Raw genomic sequence first — 22,061 nt, forward strand, 5'->3', positions numbered from 1 at the left:
AGAGAAAATATCTAGAGAGAGATAATCCAAAATTGAGATATCTTTGGATATAAAAATCCTCCTAGTATCTAAAATGGTTTCCTCTGGAACAGAAGTTCAAAATGAAATTTCCAATGTGCATTAGGAATTAATTAAAAATGATATAAGGGACCTTAGCCTAAGAGTCTAGATTTTCAAAAAAAAATTGGATTATGGTCCAATTAAGGTTCCTATGGACCAGTAGGATTAATCCAAGTGTTGGGATGAGATAAATCCAAAGAATAAAAGAAAATATCCAAAAATGAGTAAATGCTCACATAAGATAAAGAGTTGACTGAGTACAAGGTTTATTAGTTAAAAATTAAGAGATATTACTAAAAAATTGAGATATTTTGGAGAAATGATGAATTTTTGACACCTTGGTAAGGAGGGGGAGACTCTTGAGGTAGGTGCCTAATTCACACATGTGGATGAGTTTTTAATTCAAAAAAATTGTGATATTTTTATCTCTCCTCTCTCCTAGATCAAACTAGATTAAAATGGGAGCTAAACTGGTCCAAATCTTGTCCAAATTCAGCCAAACCGAAGCTGGAAAATTCTAGAACTTAGTTGGACTCAGTTAGTGGCCTCTCTCACCTATAAATAGACCCTTATTCTTTTTTATTCTCATCTGTGAACTATACCATGCTAGTACTACATTAAAATAATGATATTTTCTATTATCCCTTAAAAATTCTCTACTTTTGGAGAGCTTGGAGCTTCTCTCTCTCTTCAACAATCCTTGGAGCTTTCTTCTCAACATACTCAACCAATTGATTGGTTGGGGGCTTCCTTCTAAGATAAAGAAGCAAGCCAAACCTAAGGGTAAGAAGAAATTCATGGTTTTTGATTATATTCTCAATGATTTACTTCTCAACCCCTCTCAAGCTTGAGAAGTTTCTATTTAGTCGTTTTTAATACAAATCAAGCGTTCTCTAAGAGTTTTAATGATTAATCACAAAAAAGTTAATCTTTATGCTTAATTAGAATGCTTTTTATGTATATCTCTCTCTCTCCCAAAAAGAATAGTCATTCCTATGACTAATTCTTTAGCAAATGAATCTTCTCATTGATAAATTCTTAATTTAAAATCAAGCTCTAAGCTTGTTAAGCTAGAGGTTAAGAAAATGGCTTTTTATGCTTTTATGTTAATAAAATTATGGTAAATTTATGATTTAATTCCATAATTTAGATTTAAGATTAAGGATAGTTCTTCTATCCTAATTGTATTACAAAGTCTTAACCTTTTTAGAAAAAGTAAAAATTATCAGTAACAGCGAAGCTATGGTAAAATTTTTAAAAAATAATATATATATTATTTTTATGCATAATGCTAAAAGAGGACTTCCTACCATATTCTAGGATTGGTCATCCTATGCTAAAAGAATAATTTTCATCACATTCATGGAAAACTAATTTTTAGTGTTTATGCATAAATAATTAAATAAAGAAAAGAAGAGTTTTTGGTAATTTTATTTTTATGCAAAAAGAGGAATTCCCATGATAATGGATATCCATGTAATTAAATGAAAAAAGAGAAATTTTGTTATATTAAAATAATAAATATTTTTCTTTAAAGAGAAATTTTAAATAAATTTATTTTATGTATGGGAAAATTTAAATGATAAAAGAGAAATTTGCATGACATTTGGAATTCAATCATTTAAATGGTAAAAGTGAAATTCTTGACATATTTAGAATAATGGATAATTTTTATTAAAGAAAAGAGGAACTTTAGATAAATTTATTTTATGAGATAAAAGAGGAATTCCCATGACATTTGGAATTCAATCAATTAAATGCAAAAAGAGGAATTCACATGATATTTGAGATCCAAGAAATTAAATGGAAAAAGAGGAATTTTTAGCATAATTCAAATTATAAGTATTTATCAAAAGTGGAATTTTGAGCATTATTAATTTTATTGAGAAATATGGGCAGAATTGATTTTTGTAAATCCCATGAATCTTTTACTCAAAAGAAGAATATTGAATATATTTCACTTAAGAAATTTGAGAAAGAATATGAAAATATTCGTCAAGAAAAAGTACCTCTAACTAGGCCAAGCAATTGGCAAAAATTTAAAAAAGTCCCATCGGTATCAAAAATAGAAAATGTTACTAAAAAATGAATAGATGTGAATGCGATGTGATAAGATGTGAGTAGATAATATGATAAGATGTGGTGTGATGTAAATGAATGTGGAAAGGATGTGATGTGATGTAAATGGATGTGGATGTGAATGAAGAGTCATGAGAATGAGATGTGAGGATATATGAAAGGATGAGATTTGATGTGAATGGATGTGATGTGATGTGATGTGAATTGGGATAGATGTGAATGGATGTGATGTGAATGGATGAGATGTGGATCAGGGTAGATGTGAATGGATGAGATGTGATGTGAATGGATGTGATGTGATGTGAATCGGGATAGATGTGAATGGATGAGATGTGATGTGAATGGATGTGATGTGAATTAGGATAGATGTGAATGGATGAGATGTGATGTGATGTGATGTGGATCAGGGTAGATGTGAATGGATGAGATGTGATGTGAATGGATGTGATGTGATGTGAATCGGGATAGATGTGAATGGATGAGATGTGATGTGAATCGAGATAGATGTGAATGGATGAGATGTGATGTGGATCGGGGTAGATGTGAATGGATGAGATGAGATGTGAATGGATGAGATGAGATGTGAATGTGTGATGTGAATCAAGATAGATGTGAATGGATGAGATGTGATGTGGATCGGGGTAGATGTGAATGGATGAGATGAGATGTGAATGGATGTGATGTGGATATGGGTAGATGAGATGAGATGTGAATGGATGTGATGTGGATATGGGTAGATGAGAATGGATGAGATATGATAAGGATAGATGTGGATAGATGTGATAGGATGTAATATGATGTGATTGGATGAGAATGGATGAAGGATGATGGGATTGGATGAGAATGGATGAAGGACGATGGGAATACATATGATTGGATGTGGATTAAGTAAAGTGAATTGATTTAGAAGAATTTGGAATAACGAGAAATGAGGTGGAACGATGTGGAAAGATGAGAGTTCATTGGAAACTCTATTTATGAAACCTATTTTTAAATGACTGTTTTATGTCAAGAATGCCAGGAAAGCATTTTGACCATCTTGTGAATGAGGTCGTGGAGACCTAAGTGATAAAGTTGCAATAGCTAACAGAGAGTCAATGGAGGACGTCTCGCTCTTGACCAGTCTCGGTTTGATTTAAATGGTGAGCTTTCGGTACGGTGGATGAGGGACCAAGGAAGCGGCCTATGAGTGAAGTGCTAGGTGACCTACGAAGGATCTTAGAGAGTGCTGACCATACGGTGCTCGGGCTCTGGGTCGTCGAAGATACCCACGCATGCGCCGCGGAAGAAAATAGAATAAGGAGTTAGAGTTGTTTTTTGAACTCGGGCAGCATGGATCTGGTTGATTGGCCTTGCTGATCCTCAACGGATGAGTCCATGGCTCTTTTATATGGATCTATTGGTTGATCTTGCTAGAGTCCATATGGATTTTTATAAGTGAATATATTTTTGGGTACTATGAGCTAGGAACTATTGAAAAGGCCCCTGAGTGGACAGGTGGTGAGCGTCCTGGTTGCCAATGATGCCATAGGTACTTCGATGAAGGAATAATTAGAAATTAGAATTCAACCGGATATTTTGGAGGATTATGATCAGCGATACTATGGTTTCATTAAAAGATTGTTTTAAAGACAGCTGAATCTCTGAAACAGTCAATTTCATATTGGGTGTGTAAGTGGTGTGACTATCTTGAAGTTTGCTTGAAGCGTTGGCTAGGGGGCTTGGGAACTCTTTTCCCTGGTACCTGGGACAAAACATGACCAAATTCCTAAATGGATCCTATCACTACAGTGGTTGGGCGGTTGGCTAACCCATGGGATTAGATGGGGTTAGGCTGGATTGATGGATCCCTAAAATAAGACTCAATTCTGTTATGGTACGATAGATGAAGTAAATCCTAGATAGTCTTTGTTCTATGGAAAAGAATCAACGGTTGTGCTTGATGAGGAAAAAAGCGTTGGTCTCTATGATCCAAGTGCAAGTCTTTTCCTTGATCTAATCATGTGACTTACGGGTTCGGTCGGATCAGTTTGGTTAGTTAAGGCTCTTGACTACGTTAGAATAAAACTATCCTGGAGGAATCGCCCGTGCTTTCTGGGCGAGGGAAGTTTTTCAGGGTTCGATTTTGGAAGATCCGAGAGATTAATCTCTTTTCTGGATATCGGTGGGTGAGGCCCCGAGTGAGAGGCCCTACCCTGCGCTCAAGAAGTGCTACTTTTGCTGCTAGAACTTTTGATTTTGTTGCACAGAGGGGGCGGGGATCTTTCACACATGAAGGAGAAGTGGATTTCATCATGGAAGAGATGGTGCATGATTTCTTTTAATGGGAGATAATAGATAAAAAGTAAGCTCCAATGTCACAAGAGTAGAAAATCATGTGTAGAGAGGCAACACCCCTTTGTATGAGAGATGCTCGTACTCTACACTCGGAGAAAACTTAGAGGAGCTATTAAACTTGCAAACATCTTATGGATAGAGTGATGCAAGTGTTACAAGTCTTCTTAGGTAAGATCCAATCAATATACTCTCTTACATATAAAATATCTTTTGTTAAGTAGCTCTTGTTGTAGATTTCTTGACATGTGATTTCTTATTTTATTTTATAGGCTTCTCAAGAAGATTCTTCCTCGTCAAAATCTATTTCCTAAATCATGAGATGAGGCTCGTGAATTGCTCTCTATGTTAGGTATGGATTATACAAAAATACATGCATGTCCCAAATGATTGCATGGAGAAATATGGACTCAATCATTTGGAACTCAATCAATTAAATGCAAAAAGAGGAATTCCCATGATATTTGAGATCCAAGAAATTAAATGGAAAAAGAGGAATTTTTAGCATTTTTCAAATTACGAGTATTTATCAAAAGTGGAATTTTGAGCATTACTAATTTTATTGGAAAATATGGGTAGAATTGATTTTTGTAAATCCCATGAATCTTTTACTCAAAAGAAGAATATTTAATATATTCCACTTGAGAAATTTGAGAAAGAATATGAAAATATCCATTGAGAAAAAGTACCCCTAACTAGGCCAAGCAATTGGGAAAAATTTAGAAAAGTTCCATCAATATTAAAAATAGAAAATGTTACTAAAAAATGAATAGATGTGAATGTGATGTGATAAGATGTGAGTAGATGTGGTGCGATGTAAATGAATGTGGAAAGGATGTGATGTGATGTAAATGGATGTGGATGTGAATGAAGAGATGAGAATGAGATATGAGGATATATGAAAGGATGAGATGTGATGTGAATGGATCTAATGTGATGTGAATGGATCTGATGTGAATCGGGATAGATGTGAATGGATGAGATGTGATGTGAATGGATGTGATGTGGATCGGGGTAGATGTGAATGGATGTGATGTGTGAAGTCCCTGCCCCCTCTGTGGTGCACCCGCCGTCGCCGGCGGCGGAAGCGACGTCGGCCTCCCGCGCGGGGCGGGCATCCACACTCGGGGCCTCACCCGCGGATGTCCAAGACGAGAGGCTAGCCCGGGCGGTCCCTCCGAGACTGGGTCCGGAAGACTCCCCTTGCCCGAAAGGCACGGGGGATTCCGCCAGGAAAAAAAAATCTTCTAACGAGGAATTACTCTAACGAGTCAAAGTCTTAACTAGCTAAACTGATCTGACCAAACCTGAAGTCACATAGTCAGATTAGGAAGAGACTTGCACTTGGTCCATGGAATCACCACTTTTTTCCTCGTTTACGAGGCACAGCCGTCTCGCTGATCCTCTCCCACAGAACAAAGTCTTCTCACGATTTAAACTAATCAACGTAACTAATCGTATCTAGTTGTTTCTCAGGAATCCTCTGATCCAGCCTATCTGGCCCATGGGTTAGCTAACCACCCAACCACTATATTGGTGGGATTCCTTTATAAAGATTTGATTATGTTTTTGCCCGGGTACCGAGGAAAAGAGTTCCCAGGCCCCCTAGCCGACGATTCATGCAAAAATTAAGGTAGGCATACCACGAACACACCCAATATGAAATTAAGGTAGGCATACCATGTACACACGCAATATGAAATTACCATTTATAATAGATTCCACTGGCTTTAAAACAATCCTTCAATAGAAATCATAATATTTCTGATCATCATTTTTCAAAATTTTGAGTCCATTGTATTACATTAATATTCTCTGGACTCTCCGTTGAAGACCAGCTGGCCAACCAACGAGATCCAGTATCAAAATTTGGTTCCCAAAAATATTTCCTTTTAGTCCATCTGAAATCTTCCTCGACATACACATGGGTGTCCTAGCAACCGCGAGCCCATGCATCGCCTGGTCAGAACCCTCTAGGATCCTCCTTAGGTGTCCTAGCACTTCACTCAAGGATCGCTTCGTCGGTCATCGCCCATCGTATTGGAAGCGCACCATTTTAACCGTAACGAGTTTGGTCAAGACCTCAACATTCTTTGCCACGAGTAACGTCCCTTAACGACTCCCCGCCAGATGTTCCAACGAACCTCCTCTTAGAAAAACATAAGCCAAATGCTTCCTCTGACATTCTGGCACGTAAAACAGTCATTTGAATTAAAAAAAATAGAGGTTCCAATGCAAGTAAAATTCCAATTTGAGATTGGTTTCAAAAACCCTTTTTCCATAATTCCCAGTTTCAATAATGAGGATCCTTGATCTCTCATGAGGGTAATCTACCCATCATTTTGTCCATTTGTCCAACTAGATTCTTGGTGAGTTTGGTCAAGGAAAAACTAGATTAGTTTTGGTAGTCTATTCTTTGGATTTAGTAACTGGAATTGGTCCACGAAGTTTTTGTCTGATTCAGATCGAGAGAAGGACAATTAAGTTTACTATCCATCCCTCACGTAATCTAACCAAATAGTTTTGGGTAAATATACATTTAGTGATTTTACTAATTAAAATATCCAAAGATGTTCCTTCTATCACATAATTTCTCAACCTTAATTCATTAGGTAGAATTATGGTGAAAATTTATCTTTTGACATTAAAATTTAATTCAAATCCATTTTTTCTTAATTATCATAAAAATTCTTCTTTTTAACTAAATATCATACCCATTTTTTTTTCTTTGAATAAACTTGAAATCCCTCTTTTTCTCATTTCAATGAGTGCAATCCAATTATCATGGGAATTCCTTCTTTACCATAAATTAAATCTATCAAAAATTACATAAAAATATCCATTAATTTCATTAAGCTAAAAATTCCATTTTTCTCATTTAAACATTTGAATTCCAATGTGGTGGGAATTCCTCTTTCATCATTTTAACTTACCTATGCAAAAAGATAAATTTAACTAAATTTTCTCTTAAAAAATTTAAATAAAAATCCCCATTAATTCCTTTACACTAGGAATTACACTTTCCTCATTTAAATATTTGAATTTCAATATGGTGGGAATTCCTCTTTCATTTTTTTAAATTTATCTATGTAAAAAGATAAATTAACTAAAATCCTTCTTTAATTTTTAAATAAAATATACATTATTTTAGCATCACAAATTTTCTCTTACTTGATTGGAATACATGGATTTCCATTGTCATGGGGATTACTCTTTTAACATAAAAATGGATTACTATAAATTTCTCTTTTTTCTAATTAACTATTTATGCATAAACATAAAAAATAAATTTCCATGATTATAATGAGAATCATTCAATTAATCTAGGATGATTATTCCTAGAATATGGTAGGAAGTCCTCTTTTCATATTATGAATGAAAATGATTTATGTGTTAATTTTTTTAAAATTTTACCATAGCTCCGCTGCTATTACTGATAATTCTTAAACAATTTGAAAGCATAAAGTTTAGTAATATCCCTATGATTAGAATAACCATTAATTGGATCAATATCCAATTATGGGCTTGATTCTTAATTTCCCCATAAATTAAATAGCATCAAAGCATTAAAAAGCCACTTAATTGACCTCAATTTGACAAGCATAGAAAATACTTATAGATTAGAGAATTGCTTCTTGAGAAGCTTCATTTGAATATAGAATAGGTCATAGGAATGACCATTCTTTGGGGGAGAGAGAGAAATGCTTAAAAAACATTATAATTTAAGCATAAATGAAAATTTATGTGTTTTATCATTACAATTTCATTAAAGAACTTCACTTGTATTCAAAAGCCATTCAATTGAATGCTTCTCAAGCTTGAGAGGGGTTGAGAAGAGAGAAACATTTGGAGGTTAAAGAAAAAAGACCATAAACCACAATTTACCTTATAGATTGCTTGATTCTTTGATCAAAGTAGAGGCCCCCAACCATTCAATTGGTTTGGTATGTTGATGAAGTCTCTAAGGAAGATTGAAGAGAGAGAAGCTCCAATCTCTTCAATTTGTAGAGGGTTTTTAGAGGATAATAGAAAATAAGCTTATCTTAGAGTAATACCAGCAAAGTTTAGTTCACAGATGAGAATACAAAAGAATGAGGGTCTATTTATAGGTGAGGGAGGCCACTAACGGAGTCCAACTGAGTTCTAGAATTTTCTAGCTTCAGTTTGGCTGAATTTGGACAAGTTTTGGACCAGTTTGGCTCCCTTTTTGATTTGGTTTGATCTAGGAGAGAGGAGAGATAAAAATATCCTATTATTTTTGAGTTTAAAACTTATCCACACATGTGAAATAAGCGCCTCCTTGAAGGGCCCCCTTCTCCTTATACCAATGTGTCAAAAATGAATGATTACTTCAAAATATCTCATTTTTTTTATTAATACTGCATAGTTTTTAACTAATAAACTTAGTACTTAGTCAACTCTTCATCTTATGTGGGCATTTACTCATTTTTGGGTATTTTATTTTATTCTTTGGATTTATCTTATCCCAACACTTGGATTAATCTTATTGGTCCATAGGAACCTTAATCTAAAGTTTTCAAAAAATCTTGACCCTTAGGATAAGGTCTTCTAAATCATTTTTGATTAATTCCAAGTGCACCTTGGAAAATCTATTTTGATTTTTTGTTTTAGGGAAATATTTTTTTGATATATATAGAATTTATTTATCCAAAAATATCCCAATATTGATTTACCACTCTCTAGAATTTTTTATCTCCCTAGGCAAAACAAGGAAAAATAATATTTTCTTGTATTCAGAAACATAGAATGATTACAAGGGATTGAAGTAGAGGCTTAATCAATATTCAGCCGCCCGAGGAGGAATCTTACATCCTCTCCCACTTGAAAAATACGAGATGTCCTCTTTTCGCGAAGTGGGGGTAATCCTTCGCCAACTCTTGTTCTTTCTCCCAAGTGGAGTCTTCTAGAGGGAAGAACTTCCACTTTACTAAGAATTCTCTGAGGACTCTGCTCCTGAGAATCTTCTCCCGAACGTCAAGGATTTCCTCAGGTTGGAGTTGTTGGAATTAGGGTAGCAGGAAAGCACACAAAGCTTGGAGAAGAAGAAGCAAGAATGCACACAACACACAATGTATTAGATAGTGTGAATGTATAAAGATAAGTTAGCCCTAGAATAATGGGCGTATATACAAGCCGGGGGAAAAACCTCCTAAAGAGGGAAAAAGTGGCCCGGCGGTCCTAAGTGTGTTCACACACATCACTGCCTTTATATATGGCAACAAATCTCCCCTGGGAGTGATGGTGTGAACGAGAGCTGGCACTCATGTATAGGGAAGTGCCATGCCCGAAGTAGATCAGTCCACAAAGGGGAGCAAGCCCAAAGCTTTGTGGAAAGCTTCAAACGTCTCACGAGGAAGCCCCTTTGTGAAAAGATCGGCGAGGTTGTCCTGTGTTGGCACATAGGCCAAGCGGATCTCTCCTGCTGGCTGAGAGTCTCTCCTTGACGTAGTGATAATGCACCTCAATGTGCTTTGTGCGAGCATGAAAAACTGGGTTTCTTGCAACTGCCAAATCGCTCTCACTCTGTCAGTGTAGATAGAGGTGGTAGACTCCTATCCAACACCCAAGTCAGCCACCATAAGCCGTCTGAGAGCCACACACACTCACCCGTAGCTGTGAAAGCTACCCTGTACTCAGCTTCACAACTAGAAGTGGCTACAGTAGGTTGCTTCTTGCTCAACCAAGATATGCATGAGCTACCGAGCATGAAACAAAAACCACTTGTGGACACTCTTGTGTCATAGCAACCACACCAATCTGAGTCCGAAAAAGCATGTAAATCTAGCGGCAACGATCCCCCCTTGGGATAAAATAACCCAAGATGTATGGTGCCACTCAAGTAGGGAAAGATGCATTTAACTGCTTTCCAATGCTGAGACCCTGGGCTATGCATAAACTTGCTCACCTGTGAGACTGCAAACTGAATGTCCGGCCTCGTAATGCATACATAAATGAGGCAACCAACAGCTGTCTGATAAAGTGTGACATCAAAGTCATCTCCAGCATCATGAAGACTCAACTTCAAACCTATCTCCATTGGAGTAGCAATAGGCTTGCAGTCTTCAAGGCCAAATCTCCGCAACAATGTCTCAATATACTTTGTCTAACACAAAGTAATACCTCCATCACATTGCTTAAATTGTATCCCCAAATAATGATGCAAATGCCCCAAATCTGACAGTTCAAAAGAGGCATTCAAATCAGCCTTAGAATCAGCAATATGACTCTCATTTGGTCCTGTGAGCAGCATGTCATCGACATAGAGAGCAATGATTAGATATACATCATCCACACGTTTAACATACAAAGTGCTTTCTGTTGGACTATTCTAAAAACCATGTGCAGTCAAATATGCATGTATCTTTTCATACCAAGCTCATGGAGCTTGCTTTAAACCATATAAAGCCTTTTTCAACCTGCACACTTTGAACAAAACCATGAGGCTATGATACATACACCTCCTCATGCAAATCTCCATTCAAGAACGCAACCTTTATGTCCAGCTGATGTACATTCCAACCATTATGAGCTGCCAATGCACAAATGCTACGAATGGTATTCATACGACAAGTGGGAGCAAAGGTCTCATCAAAATCAATGCCCTTTTCTTGAGCATAACCCTTTGCAACAAGTCAACACTGCCATTTGGCTTTCGTTTCAACTTAAAAACCCACTTACACCGAATGACCTTTTTACCAATAGGCAAATCACACAAAGACCATGTACCATTCTTCATTATAGCATCATATTCACTTTGCATTGCAGCCAACCAATTTTCTGATTTTTGTGCCTCATCAAATGAAAGAGGTTCTTCCTCTTCACACATACTAGACACAGCCAAAGCATAACAATCTGATGCATAAGAGGCATGCTAAAAACCTGAATGAGTACGACTAGACATAGGTGCATCAATTTTACTATCACGCAAGGTTTGCACCAGCCATTTAGGCATACCTCTAGCTTGCTCATTTTCAGCCCTATCCTCATAAATTACATCCTGTAAATCTGCATCAGAAATAGGCTGATCTATGATGTCGTTTGAAATCTGCATAGGCTGAATATTTGCCTCATTAGGACTTACATTTAAATTCCCACCTGTAAATAGAGGCAACAACGTATCAAATACATCCTGTGAGCTCACACCTTTCTCTTTGGTACATGATAACAAAGGCTGCACAGCATCTTCCACAAAAACAACATCTCGACTAATCAAGATACGCTTTGACTGTAGATGATACAATCTGTAACCCTTGCTCTTAGCACTGTAACCAACAAAAATGCATTTGACAGCCTTATCATCCAATTTTCTACGTTGTTGCACAGGCACTAAAGCATAGGCCAAGCAACTAAAGACACGCAAGTGACCAATAGAAGGCTTCTTGCCATGCCAAGCTTCGTATTATGGAGTAACAGACTGCAAGGCCTTAGTGGGACACCTGTTGAGTACATATGCAGCACACATGATAGCCTCAAGCCAAAACGCATGTGGCAAAGCTTGGCTCTTGATCATACATCGTGCCATCTCCATAAGTGACCTATTTTTCCTCTCAGCAACACCATTTTGCTAAGGGGTATACGGCACTGTACATTGGTGTTTTATCCCATGACTAGCCAAAAATGCATCAAACTCTTTAGACATGTACTCCCCCCCTCGATCAGAATGGAGGGTGCCCACAGTACAATTGGATACATTTTCAACCATAAGCAAAAATTGTTTGAAGCACAAAAACACTTCGGACTTTGCCTTCAGTGGATATACCCATGCATGCCTTGAGTAATCATCAATGAAAGTCACGAAGTATAAGTGTTTACCAAATGACGGAGTTTGCATAGGCCCACATACATCATTATGTACAAGTTGCAATTTGCGAGTGGCCCGCACAGAACCATCCTTTGGAAACCCAAAACTCTGCATTTTGCCCAGAATACAACCTTCACAAACATGTTTCAATGGTGCCTCAAGAGGGGGCAATGAAGCAACCATATCAAATTTTTGCAAACGCAGCAAACTAGCAAAGTTCAGATGACCAAAACGAGCATGCCATAGTTTTGCATTTGAAACTGCCTTTTCATCAGAAACTGCATTTGCTGAATCTTCCACACACTTGTCATAAGAATTGAGCCTATACAGCCCACGAAACAAGGTGCCAGATACAATAATCGTATCACCAGAAGTCAAATCATGAACAGTACATCTGTCATCCACAAATTTTACTACAAGTCCAAGTCTAGCAAGCGTAGAGATAGACAATAGATTCTTCTTTATCCCTGGCACATACAAAGCATCTGAAAGTGTGAAAGCGCTGCCATTTACAACAGTAAGCATAATTTTACCAATGCCCCCTTCACAGGGTAAGAAGCATTATTGGCACATGTGACAGTATTCCCATTAGGGACAGCCTCAAGACAAGTGAACATATCACGATGGGAGGTAATGTGCTTTGTAGCACCACTATCAAAATACCATACATGAGAGTCAACAGGACAATTGCCTTACAATAGTTGCACCTGATCTTTTTCTTACCTTTATCAAGAGCCTTCGCAGACCTATTGTTGTTACCTGTGGAAGGAGAAGAAGTTGCAGACCTATTAATAGGAGAAGAAACAGTGGAAGGGGCTGCCTTACCACTTCTTCTCTGTTGGGCAGCAATAAATGCCTGATCAACTGCACGTTGCCTAGCCCTGTTTTGCCTGGACTGCGCTTCTTGCAAGAGCTTGTTGACTAAAGTATCATACTTGACAACATCAGGTCTGTCCTCAGTAACAAGTCTCCACGTGGAAGCAAAAGTCTGATATGACTCAGGTAAAGCATCAAGAATAGTCTACACAAGAGAATGATCAGGAATAATCTCACCGGTAGAAATCAACTATTCCTTGAGATCTTTAATCTCAGCAAGAAAAACATTCATGTCATCATCTTCCTGCATAATCTTCGATTCTAGCTCGTTACGCAGGTAAGAGATTTTTGCCTCGTTACCTGCATACAAACCAGCTAGAATATCCCAAGCCTGTTTTGCTGTTTTAGCTGAATGAATATGTGGGGTGATGTTACGTTTGGCAGAAAGTGCAATTAAGGCATGAGCCTGCGCATCAACGAGCTTGTTCAGCAGTGGGTAAAACAACAGCAACAGTAGAGCTGCTAGAACCTGCAACATCCTCAACAGATTCTACATCCACAGAACCTGGACGTACATCCATACCCTGCACAATGTTCCACACTCCTTTTGCAACCAAAACATGCTGCATCATGTATGCCCAAAGTGGGTAGTTGTTGTCTCCATCCAGTTTGTCATCAACACCAGACAACATGCGAAATACATCATTGCTGTTATCAGCCATGGCCACTGACTGAAACTGATGCAAAAGCTACTTGTAATGAAGCAAAGACTGAACAGAAAACAACTCGTGCTATGTAGCATGGTCCACAATAGAATACGTATGCCTGTTTTGCAAAAAACTGCACTATCAAAATGTTTACACAAATTGACGAAAACACCTGTGCAGAACTTGAAATGCAAAAACGGAGCCCGAAACGACCTCAGATGCAATTTCTAAGAACGCAAACACCTATGGGCCTATCTGTAGAGTATAGGGACCTGCAAGCCCTTGAGAAAGCTCACCTCAATCGGAGAATGTGAGTCGGAGAGTGCTAGGCGGCGTAGCCCTGGGAGCCGATGCCTGCTCTGATACCAATTGTTGGAATTAGGGTTGCAGGAAAGCACACAAAGCTTGGAGAAGAAGAAGCAAGAATGCACACAACACATAGTGTATTAGATTGTGTGAATGTACAAAGATAAGTTAGCCCTAGAATAATGGGCGTATATACAAGCCGAGGGAAAAAACCTCCTAAAGAGGGAAAAAGTGCCCCGGCGGTCCTAAGTGTGTTCACACACATCACTGCCTATATATATGGCAACAGGAGTACCATCTAGCCTTGAGTCAAAGAGATCAGTTATTCATTCATCAAGCATGTGACTCGGGCTAGGTCCACTTCTTAAGCAAACTGACGGAATACATCATGTACCTTGAGATGGGGAGGCAGAAGAAGTTTGTAGGCTAGATCGCCCACTTTCTTTATGATAGCATACGGCCCACACTATCTGGGAGAGAGCTTCTTGTACTTCCCTAAGGATAAGGAACTTCTTTTTGGTCGTACTCGAATGAAGACCATATCTGATTCTTTGAACTCTCTCTCAAATCTCTTTTTTATCTACATAATGCTTTTGTTTGTCTTGGGCTGCCTTTATATCTTTACGGATTGATTGCATCTACTGGTCCATGTCGTCAAGCATTTGTCTGGACATTTTGACTCTGATCAATGGATCAGACCAAGTCAATGGTGTAAGGCAATCTTGTCCATACAAAGCTTTGAAAGGACTCATCCCAATGCTCCGATGATAAGAAGCATTATAAGCGAATTCGACCAAATGCAGATGACTTAACTACTTCTTGGGTTCCCTGCTCTGCTGTAGCATGACCGAAGGATATCTTCAATTACTTGATTCACCCTTTTCGTCTTCTAGCCATCTGTTTCGGGGTGATAGGCTGTGCTGAGATCCAAGAAAGTTCCTACTGCTTCAAAGAATGTAGTCTAGAATTTTGATGTGAATGTGGGATCTCTGTCACTTACTATTGTCCTGGGTAAACCATGCAATCTGAAGATTTCCTTAAGGAAAACTCTGGCAACATCCACTGCAAAGTATGTTTCTTTCACTGGAATCAGATGGGCAACTTTGGTTAGCCTGTCAACTATCACAAAAATGGAGTTGTAACTTGATTGCATTGAAGGTAATCCAGTGACAAAGTCCATACTGATGCATTCCCACTTCATCTGTGGAATGTCTAGAGGCTGCAGTTTCCCTGGCATCTTGACTCTCTCTACCTTGGCACATCAAGCATTTCCGCACATGATCAAGTACATCCTTTTTGAGTCCTGGCCAGAAGAAGCTTTTCTTCACACAGACATATAGGTTTTTATAAACCTGGATGTCCAGCTATCAGGCTATCATGGGTTTCTCTCAGAATTCTTCCCTTTATTCCCTCATCATTGGGGATACATAGTCAATTATTATAATACATGCATCCTTCATCCAGTTTGTATCCAAGAACTCGACTCATTTCCTGAGGAGTCTTGCTTTCCTACATTAGAAGGGTAGCAATAGGGGCAAAGAATTTGCCCTGCAAGATTTTCTCCTTTGCTTCATTGATCAATGGATTTGACACCACTATTATTGCAAGCAAGGAGGCTTTTTTGCTGAGCGCATCTGCAACCACATTTTCTTTCCGCGGCCGATACTTTATTTCAAAATCAAATTCTTGTAGGGTTTGCATCCATCTCCTTTGATGCATGTTGAGATCCCTTTGGGTGAAGATCCACTTCAGACTTTGATGATCTGTCTCATCAAGGTGAACCTTTGTCCCAAAAGATAATGTCTCCACAACTTCAAAGCATACACTACTAAGAGTAACTCTAAGTCATGGACGGCATAATTCCTCTCTTGTGTTCTGAGTTTTCTAGATTCATAGGCCACTGCATGACCTTCCTACATCAGAGCACTGCCTAAAGCAAACCCACTGGCTAACTATCTCAAAGGGTTTGGTAAAATCTGGCAATTTAAGAATAGGGTTGGTTACTAAGGCTGTCTTTAGCTTGTCAAAGGCACTCTGACACATTGTAGTCCACTGAAAAAGGGTACTTTTCTTAAGAATGTTAGTCAAAGGGGACGCTATCTGAGCATACATAGGTATAAAGATCCTATACCATCTGGTTAACCCTAGGAATCCTTTGACTTCCTTTACTAACTTGGGTTCTGGCCATTCAACTACTACTTGGATCTTTGCGGGGTCAGGAGAAATCCCATCCTTTGACACTATGAATCCCAATAAGTATTCCACCTGGTCAATAGAGAAAGAACATTTGCTCTTCTTTGCAAAGAGTTGGTGTTTCCTTAGGATTTCCAGGACCTTGCGCACATGATCTTCATGGTCCGCAACATTCTTTGAGTATACCAAGATATTATCAAAGAAGAAAAGAACAAAATCATCCAAGTATTCTCTGACAATATCTTGCATAAGATGATTGAATGTCACCGGGGCATTAGTCAATCCAAATAGCAGCATGACTGTGAACTCATAATGCCCATAGAAGCGAGTATTGAATGCTGTCTTTGGGATGTCCTGCTCCTTGATTCTGATCTGGTAGTACTCGAATTTGCGATCTATCTTTGTGAACATTTGGGTCCCACTTAACCGATCCAGAAGTTCATCAGTCCTAGGAATAGGATACTTATTCTTAATTGTCAATTGATTCAGTCCTCTGTAGTCAATACAGAGTCTTAACGTTCCATCTTTCTTCTTTTGAGGGTGCGTCTATTTAGCGAGCCAAGAGCAGTGAGCACAGAGCAGTGAGTAGAAATAAAGTCCTTGTGAAAGTGAGCAAGTAGGGGCATGGTATGATGTTAAGCGAGCATGTAATGTTAAAGAGAAGAGTGAAACCATAGTGCAACTCTATAATGAACAGAACAAAGAAGACTAAAAAAGTTTAAAAATGACTATTGCAAATAAAGCATTTTCAAATGAATGGTGCGGATATAAAAAATCACTACAAAACTCATACTACTTGGCTCGCTAAAAAGACGTTGAATTGGTCATTGAGCTACTAATAGAAACAAACTATTGTTTGCAACCACATGGAAACCACAGCGACTAGATAGCATAGAAATCAAGCCATTAAGATGCACACCAATTTTAATAGCCATACCACTGACACAACAATATAATACTCTTTAGAAACCATAACCATAGGATTTAAAAAATTTATAATCCAAATAAAAATTGTCCAACAATCAGCTACATGCTATTGTAAAAAACATTCAGAAGCATAACATCCATCAACATTACTTCCAATAGTCCCAAAAAAATGATTGTCTCAATTAAAAAAAAGACTATCTCTAATGGCATTCTGATGTAGACATGTGATCCTCATAACTGCAAGAGACACAAAGAAAAGAAAATAAGCTTTATCAATACAAAATTATTCTCTACTAACATATTTATCTTTTCAACATGCATACCTTTGCTGAGTATGGTTCTAACAGGTGATCATAGATCCGCTCATCCTTGTCTAACATTATGACATTGCGATCCATAAATGCTGCCACTAGCCCAAGAGTTCCAGTGCCAGCAAACAAATCCAAAATCGTGTCCCCAGGACGACTGAAGACGGAGACGATGTATTTGCTAAGCCGCTGACCTCTCTGACAACCGCCCCGCCATGGTCTACCCTTTCTCTTCACCAGATCCTCCGATGGCACTCTTGAAAATGCACACAAACCATTAACCATATGCCATAAAGATCACCGAAAATCATTTTAAATTCTATCTTGATTTGAATGCATACATACATGTCAAAGATAAGATCTTGCCCTACATCAAGATCATCACCTAGTGCCAAATCCCTTAGTTGATCCCCATGCATCACAAAGCTTGTAGCAGGAGATGTTGAGCGAACAAAAACAGCCAATATTAGACAAGTGACCTACAAGCAAAGACACATTGGTTGTTCATGCATTTTCACCTTAAATGGGACAAAGAAGATTTGCACAAATGACAGCCCCAAAGAGAACAACACCAATACCTGGGTAGTAATCATTTGCCCCATCTTCTTCCCAATAGGTGGAGTACACCTCACAACCTGTCTATGATAAATGCCAAACCCAACGCTCTGTGCAACCTGCTCAATGGTCACTCCTTCTTCCATAGTGTAAAGGCATGTAAAGAAGCCTCGATCCGAGAGACAAGAATCAACAACTTTAAAAGTAGAGTCATACATGCCATCCCCAATCTTATTCCAATATGGAACCTTGTTTGCAACACAACCTCCAATGATGATATTTGAGGGGAAGTCTGCAAATATCAACTCCACACAGTAATCGGACCCTCTACTCTTGACATTCCCTACTGTGCAAATAACATTCATGGCATCAAGCACTTGCTTTCCCAATGAGGATGCATCCTCCATGTTCACAAAAGTAGCTGCAAGGTCCTCAATACTGACATTGAAGGCATAAATGGTTCCTATAGACAGGTTTTTGACATTTAACACACATAGTCTCAAGTCAAAACAATCGGATCACGATAGAGATGAGGTAGGAAGCTCACATACCTGGAGCTTGCAATGTCTTGGTTATGATGTCAGTTGGTTGTATCCCGCCTGCACTACTATTGGATGTCTGTTGTTGACTCTGCTCCCTATTTGCTTCCATTGCTCGATTCACCTCCAATGCACGATTCACTATTTCCCTCCCTAAATTCACTGGCAATGACTTACGAAAAGAAGCCGATGCAATCGATGTTGCATGTGATGTGGATGTGGCCTCATTATGATCAATTTGCTGGCTACGAAGCTCCAATATAGACTTATGTTGGCGATACAGATCAAGCTCCTCCTCAGGCACATGGTTTCTTTCAAGGTCCAACCACCACGGGCAGAAACGAGACTCTATGCTTGACATGGCCTGTTCAATGACAAACATGGGTAAACACAACTCACCCTCAATATGAACATGTTTCTCAATCATGGATTCAAAATGACAAATTCAATCACTTACTCTTCCAAGCTTCAAATCGGCATACATATAAGATTGATTGTCAACACAAAGCCACACACTAGCGAGAGGGGGTAAAATATCCAATTGGTGCTCCTCAATTTCAGAAAGCAACCATCTGCAAGCCAAAGCACAAATGATAAAACAACACACAGAAAGAAGCATGCATGTTTTTTAACAAGGAATATCTGGGTTATGTTGGAGGAAAACCTATAAACGACTCGCCGTGTAGCACTTTGTAGGCCTGGTTGATGGTCAATATCATGGCTAAATTTTATGCCTCCTTCGTGCACTTTGAAAGCCCTTTTGAAGTACTTTCTTCTGCATAGAACAACAAAAGAGGTGAATCGGCTCTCACCTGGCAACCTGACTCGATCGGCATTTTTAATATCATTTTGGATTCTCAAACCCAGCTCCGTGATCTGAAGCCAGTAGGAGTACATGTGCAGCCATTCCCTAACCTTTGTCTTATCATTTGGCATACCCTCAAGTGATCGCACTGCAGCCTGAGAGTTGTCCAATAGCTTGACAATGTGAGCCTTATCTGTGTCTCTGATGCAAGCAGAACCTATCATATTGAGCTTTTCCTCTGTGGCCACATGATTGCTTGACGCGTGCCATGGGAGGGAGAGCACTGCACACCAAAAGGCCTCACCATTGGAGGGATCAGCAATCCTTGCATATTTTGATGTTTTTCCTCTGTAGAGAACTTCTACCTTTCGAGTCACATTCTCCCTAGCAGACTCGGCAAGTGGTCCATTTGTTGATGCCTCATCAATTTTTTGCTCCATCTCATCCTTGAACAAGAGCCAAGTCATAATCTGGATTGGCAAATGAAGCCAACTAGGCCTTCCTCTGGCAGATGCACTCTGCATCTCTCTCTCAACCCATAGCTTGTCCTCATTGTCCAAATGTGCCATGAGAGTTGTCAGGTCGGACTCTCCCAATCTTCTTAGTTGAAATAGACGATCACCAAATGTGGTTGGCACAAATGCATAATCATGCGTCCTACAAAACAAAGAAGAAATATGTTAATATTCTTGAGTACAAACAACTTACTTGACATAGAAGGAGACTCTGATGACAAATTAACTTACTTGTTCAACCTGGACAATGAAAACAAAAGCTCACCCACATCCCTCCGCTCGAACACATAAAATTTACAGAGAACACAACAATGCATGGACAAATCCCCTTGAAACCCTGTAATAAAACACAAAATTAGGAAGGACAAAGAAGCATAAGAAACTATAACATCCCAATGAGAACTCACCTGTAGAAATGCAGTCCATCCAAGCATTGTGTCGATTATTACCATCAAGAATATGCACCATTTTTCGGCTCAAGTACGGACCCCACTCGGGGTCAAGTGCAAGAGTTTCCTCAAATTGTTGATTCACAGTCCTCCAATGCTCATCCCAAGATTCCTCCCTCTCTTGTGTCAATGGTGTCTCCTCCCCTTCCAAGTCCATAATTGATACTGTGAAAGCCCCCATGCTCTCAATGTACCCACCTAGTTTTTTGAAGCTTCGAGTAAGAGATTTATCTGTTGAGGGAGAAACCTTTCGGATTGCCTCCGTCTGGATCATCCTACAGAGAGGAACACGTGGAGGTGGAGACCTAAATTTGACTCCTATCCTATCTAAAAAGGCTTGTGGAGTAGATGTCTCTAGAATCTTCCCAAAAATATCAACCTTATTTTTTTTCTGCTTGCTTCCTTCAGTTTGGGTTGTGACAACTGTTTCTTCTTGATCCTCTAGTGGATGTGTGTTCTCTTCCCCCTCTATCTCTCTCCCAGTATCCTCAGTATTCTCACCTTCATCCTCATTATCACCACCTTGAGTATTCTCACCCTCATTTTGATCACCTTTATTTTCCTCAATTGCCCCCACTACATTTTGTCCATCCTCCTCATTTCTTTCATCACTATGTAGATGCTGCCTATCCATATCCACCTCCAAGTTAGTGTCATCTATGATATGTACCGCATGCTCTGTAGTAGTAGGGTTTGAGGAGGCGGCTTGCTCCAAAGTGCTAGAAAAATCAGCTTGCCTCCTTGTGTGTCTCGATGAGCTCTCACCTGGGCCAACCTGCACACTCTTTTTCCGCTTAGCAAGAGGTAACTCATCCATTTTTGCACAACAAGAACCTTTCAAGCAAGATGCTCTAGTGAAATGACTCGAACTCATTTGAAAACCAGATAGCCATGCAAAAATACAAGAACAAATCTTCAAATAGTATTGTACTCGTATTGTATAATTAATTGATTATTTTAACAGCAAATTCAGTAATACGACACAAACTTAAAGAAAAGGTGGCACATTCACTAAAGAGATTAAATTCAGTACTGCAACACAATCATCAAACAAAGGTGGCACATTCACTATCCAACAAAACGGCCAACTCATTATAACGAACAGAATATCTTTGAGATTATCATATGGAGTGCTTTGGCCCAAATTCCAAGGCATCCAAAGCCGTATTAAATATTTTAAAAAAATCTCCATTGGAAAATATTTACGGAGCCCTTTTCAGGTGTTCAATTCAAGGCATTCAAATTTATTGGAAAATATATAAAGATTCGGTAGCCCAAATCTGAAGGCGTTCAATATTGAGTACTAAGAAACTTTAGAAGTGATATTTCGCAATCCAACACTTTTTTAAGGACAAACTTTTTTCTTTTTGTGCTATTGTTCTTTAGATGCACATGTTTGCTGGTCTCCTCTCTCGACTGTGTGAGCCGTTTCTCAACCAAGAAGACATCAAATGTGAGTTTTTTGAGCTTCTTGTATACACAAAGTCTGCATAATATAGACAGTAGTAAGAGAGACACTCTATGCAATGTGTTTGAGACAGCACCATATAGATAGCATGTTCTTACACTACTCTCTCCAAATTTCTGCCGCCGGGGGGATCCAAGGGGGGCCGGCGGCAGCCATTTAGGCCCCCCTTGGCGGGGGA

The 22,061-nt window shown here is 38.8% G+C and overlaps 1 protein-coding gene across 1 annotated transcript; it reads right to left on the reverse strand.

Moving 5' to 3' along the window:
* Positions 1 to 19,091: 19,091 nt before the first annotated feature.
* On the reverse strand, positions 19,092 to 19,918 carry LOC147612246 (uncharacterized). Its single transcript, XM_086784190.1, has 2 exons — positions 19,311 to 19,918; positions 19,092 to 19,218 (listed from the first exon to the last, which is right to left on the reverse strand). The coding sequence occupies exons 1-2, from the start codon at positions 19,916 to 19,918 to the stop codon at positions 19,092 to 19,094; spliced, it is 735 nt and encodes a 244-aa protein (XP_086640316.1).
* Positions 19,919 to 22,061: the final 2,143 nt, after the last annotated feature.

The sequence above is a fragment of the Cibotium barometz genome, chromosome 46 (assembly GCF_041138505.1).
Source record: "Cibotium barometz isolate CiBa-2024 chromosome 46, ASM4113850v1, whole genome shotgun sequence".
NCBI classification, from domain to species: Eukaryota; Viridiplantae; Streptophyta; class Polypodiopsida; order Cyatheales; family Cibotiaceae; genus Cibotium; species Cibotium barometz.